Consider the following 3135-nt stretch of genomic DNA (forward strand, 5'->3'; position numbering starts at 1 on the left):
TACAATTGATAATATCTTACTATAAGTTTGATAAGCTAGAACAAACTCCAATGTAAAATAAACATTGCGAGATATATATGAGTGTTGTTTTTGGCTTTGAATAGACATACCCAATTAAAAAATATCAATTTTGTTTTTTGTATCTTTAATTATTGATAATTTAAGAGGATATAGTTTGAATCTTACTTGATGGAAATTTCGCAGAGAAACATGCTATAGTTTGGGACCTCTTGAGAATTGTATTCATGATAATAAACAGTTACAACAGTATTTCCGTTGCCTTTGACCGCGTGACAGCATATAATTAGTTCTAAGATTTCCGATACCATTTTCAATATACGCCAATTTTGCTTTATCATATATCAGAACATTGTTATATTGCATCCTGTGAGTCTATGAACCGTATCATTGAAATCGGCTCATTGAGCGCATGTATTTGTCCAGGTTGCCAGCGCAAGCAGTTGACCTACTTGCATTTGTTAACAACGCAAAATTTCACACTATCAGGATACACCGAAGGAAAAATCAATATATTTTCGATATGAAGTAATTGACGACATACAATATAATCTTAATGGCGGCGAGACGATTAAAACTTCAGTATGACATATTTTTTTGAATAAGGCGATTATGTAAAATGTCACAAAATAAGACATAAATCTCTCCAAAACGATCACCCAGTTTCTTTAGTTATGAGCATCCTTGGCAGTAAACGAATGAATGTTTAAAAAAAAAAGGAAATGAAAAAAATTGTCTATTCAGAGCCAGTGGTATACAACTTTCGCAGGACAACATTTCATGAAATACTAGATAAGTGGAACTACATCATTACTAAGAAAAGGTTAATTACGTATGCATTTAAAGCCAAGTCTCTCTATAACGGCCACTTAATGGAACACCAGTGGCCGCTCTATAGAGTAAAAGTTTCGGCGCATCTCACACTTCGCCTGATTCACTCATTTGTCAAAATCGAAATATGTATATTTTCTGTAATTTATTGGCGATTTCAACAGAGGGCGAAAATTAAAAGATTTATGCAAGGGTGAAATCCCCACGCTTTTATGATAGATCAAGAGGTGACCTTTATTATTTCTTGAACTTATGCGGCGCCTGTGACAATATGACTATGTAAAGAATGTTTTAAAAATCAAAGTAGGAAAACACTGTTAAAGGTTGGAAGCCTAAAAATCTCCTATATAATATGTTCATATTAAGGTTCAAGAAAGTCAATATTATATAAAGTAGCTGTTTGATTAAAATGTTGGTTCCCATATTGATAAAGTTAGACTTGCTAGCATGTATTGAAATATTTGTTGCTTCTCCAGTTGTTTCGAACTTTAGTAAAAAAAACAACAACAAACATTGAGGTAGCTATCAATGTGAGAAATCAGAACAAATCCTTCTCGCCATATCCTTGATAAGCTGTACTACAGTCTGTGGCGAAACATACATCCATTCCGAATCTGTGAAAAATACGTCACTATTGTACCAACTACTATACTGCACTCCCACCCAGTCGGCAAGCTCCTCAAAATGTCTGTTTCTAAACAGGAAGTAGGAAGTTGGAAATAGTTCAATAAGACCTGATTCTGGTCTCATCAGAATCACGTGACCAAGTCCTGCTCCGTGAACTCCTATTAGAATATCCGTATGATATATCAGTTTCACTTGATCTTTGACACTTAAATCGTCCAATTGAACCGCTTTCAGATTTTCAAACGGAATCGATGATCTTATTTTATCGATTATTTCCTTTTCGTTGGCAAGTTTGCGTTTGATTTTCCCGCTTGGATTTCGAGCATGCGCAACGTAATTTCGTCTTAAGATAAGCGTTATGTTGAGATTTTCTCGACCAAAAGAACAAGGTTTTTTTGGAGGTATAACAAATCCATTTGCACGGTAAAGTGTCGCTTGTAACTCAGAAATAAAAGGCAGAGACTCCATTTGTGTTGTGATCGGACCACTGTAGGTGTCTAATCCAAATACTAAATTCCTAAAATTCCAGTCTCGAGTTTTTATATCTTTAACTCTTTGAACAGTTCCAAACACCATACTCCATAAATCATCTAACTTACCCCTTGGATGTACATCCAACAGAAAGACACATGTCTGACTAGGATCACGCGAAAACATTCTAGCTGTCAAAAAGGCGTTGTACATTTCAATCATTGTCCAGTAAACGTTTGCATAATCTTTTCTTTCAATAACGATGGCGAACGACTCTAGAGATAGTCGTTCAGTATTATCGATATATTTGTGTGGTTGTGTGAATTTAATAGCTTTAATGAAATGTTCATACGTTGATTTTATATTTAATTGCGGCAAGTTTGCATCACCACATGGAACTTGGATGAATCCTTTTTTAACTGCCACAAACTCACTATCCTCTGGCTGACCCAAGACCTTTTCAACATCGTCCCCACCAGTTTGCTTTGCGTCCATGAAAAGGCCAGAAATTTTTCCATCGCGAAGAAGAAGGACCCGCCTGTTAATGATATTAAAGTTTCCTTCGCATTGCTTTATCCACAACCGATCTACACCGTCGTCAGATGTGAAGTAATCTGGATGACTGGAGCCCTTAACGGCCGTAAGAATAGTCTTGGTGAGGTCAGAGCTTTTATCAGGTTTATACCTTATAAACGTTTCATGGATTCCGATGACAAACACACAAAGGAGGATCCATATAAGTATCTGGGTCCGATTAGATACTGGTCGTCTTCGAAAAAAATTCAGACGAAATCGCCCAATCCTTAACATGATAAATGTCCCAAGTCAGTCATCCGTAACCTGTTGAAATACACATATTTTCATTAGCAGTTGTTTGGATTATGATCATAAAATTGCACCATATACATGAAATTTCATATTTGATTTAAATATATTTCATTGCACACAAGTAGCAATAGAATTGGGCAGAAGTTTTACAATTTATATAAGTTTTGAAGAGAGAGAGAGGGAGAGGAGGGGGGAGAGAGAGAGAGAGAGAGAGAGAGAGAGAGAGAGAGAGAGAGAGAGAGAGAGAGAGAGAGAGAGAGAGAGAGAGAGAGAGAGAGAGAGAGAGAGAGAGAGAGAGAGAGAGAGAGAGAGAGAGAGAGAGAGAGAGAGAGAGAGAGAGAGAGAGAGAGAGAGAGAGAG

The 3135-nt window shown here is 36.6% G+C and overlaps 1 protein-coding gene across 1 annotated transcript; it reads right to left on the reverse strand.

Moving 5' to 3' along the window:
- Positions 1–668: 668 nt before the first annotated feature.
- On the reverse strand, positions 669–2757 carry LOC132553315 (uncharacterized). The gene has a single exon (XM_060217553.1). The coding sequence runs from the start codon at positions 2755–2757 to the stop codon at positions 1375–1377; it is 1383 nt and encodes a 460-aa protein (XP_060073536.1). The 3' UTR covers positions 669–1374.
- Between the last annotated feature and the right edge of the window lie 378 nt (positions 2758–3135).

This window comes from Ylistrum balloti, unplaced genomic scaffold (assembly GCF_031769215.1).
Source record: "Ylistrum balloti isolate Yb309-2 unplaced genomic scaffold, AGI_CSIRO_Ybal_v1 Utg369636, whole genome shotgun sequence".
Lineage (NCBI taxonomy): Eukaryota > Metazoa > Mollusca > Bivalvia > Pectinida > Pectinidae > Ylistrum > Ylistrum balloti.

Bases quoted from the DNA above. Each gene is read 5' to 3' on its own strand.
- LOC132553315 (XM_060217553.1), bottom strand. From the start codon at position 2,757: ATGTTAAGGATTGGGCGATTTCGTCTGAATTTTTTTCGAAGACGACCA.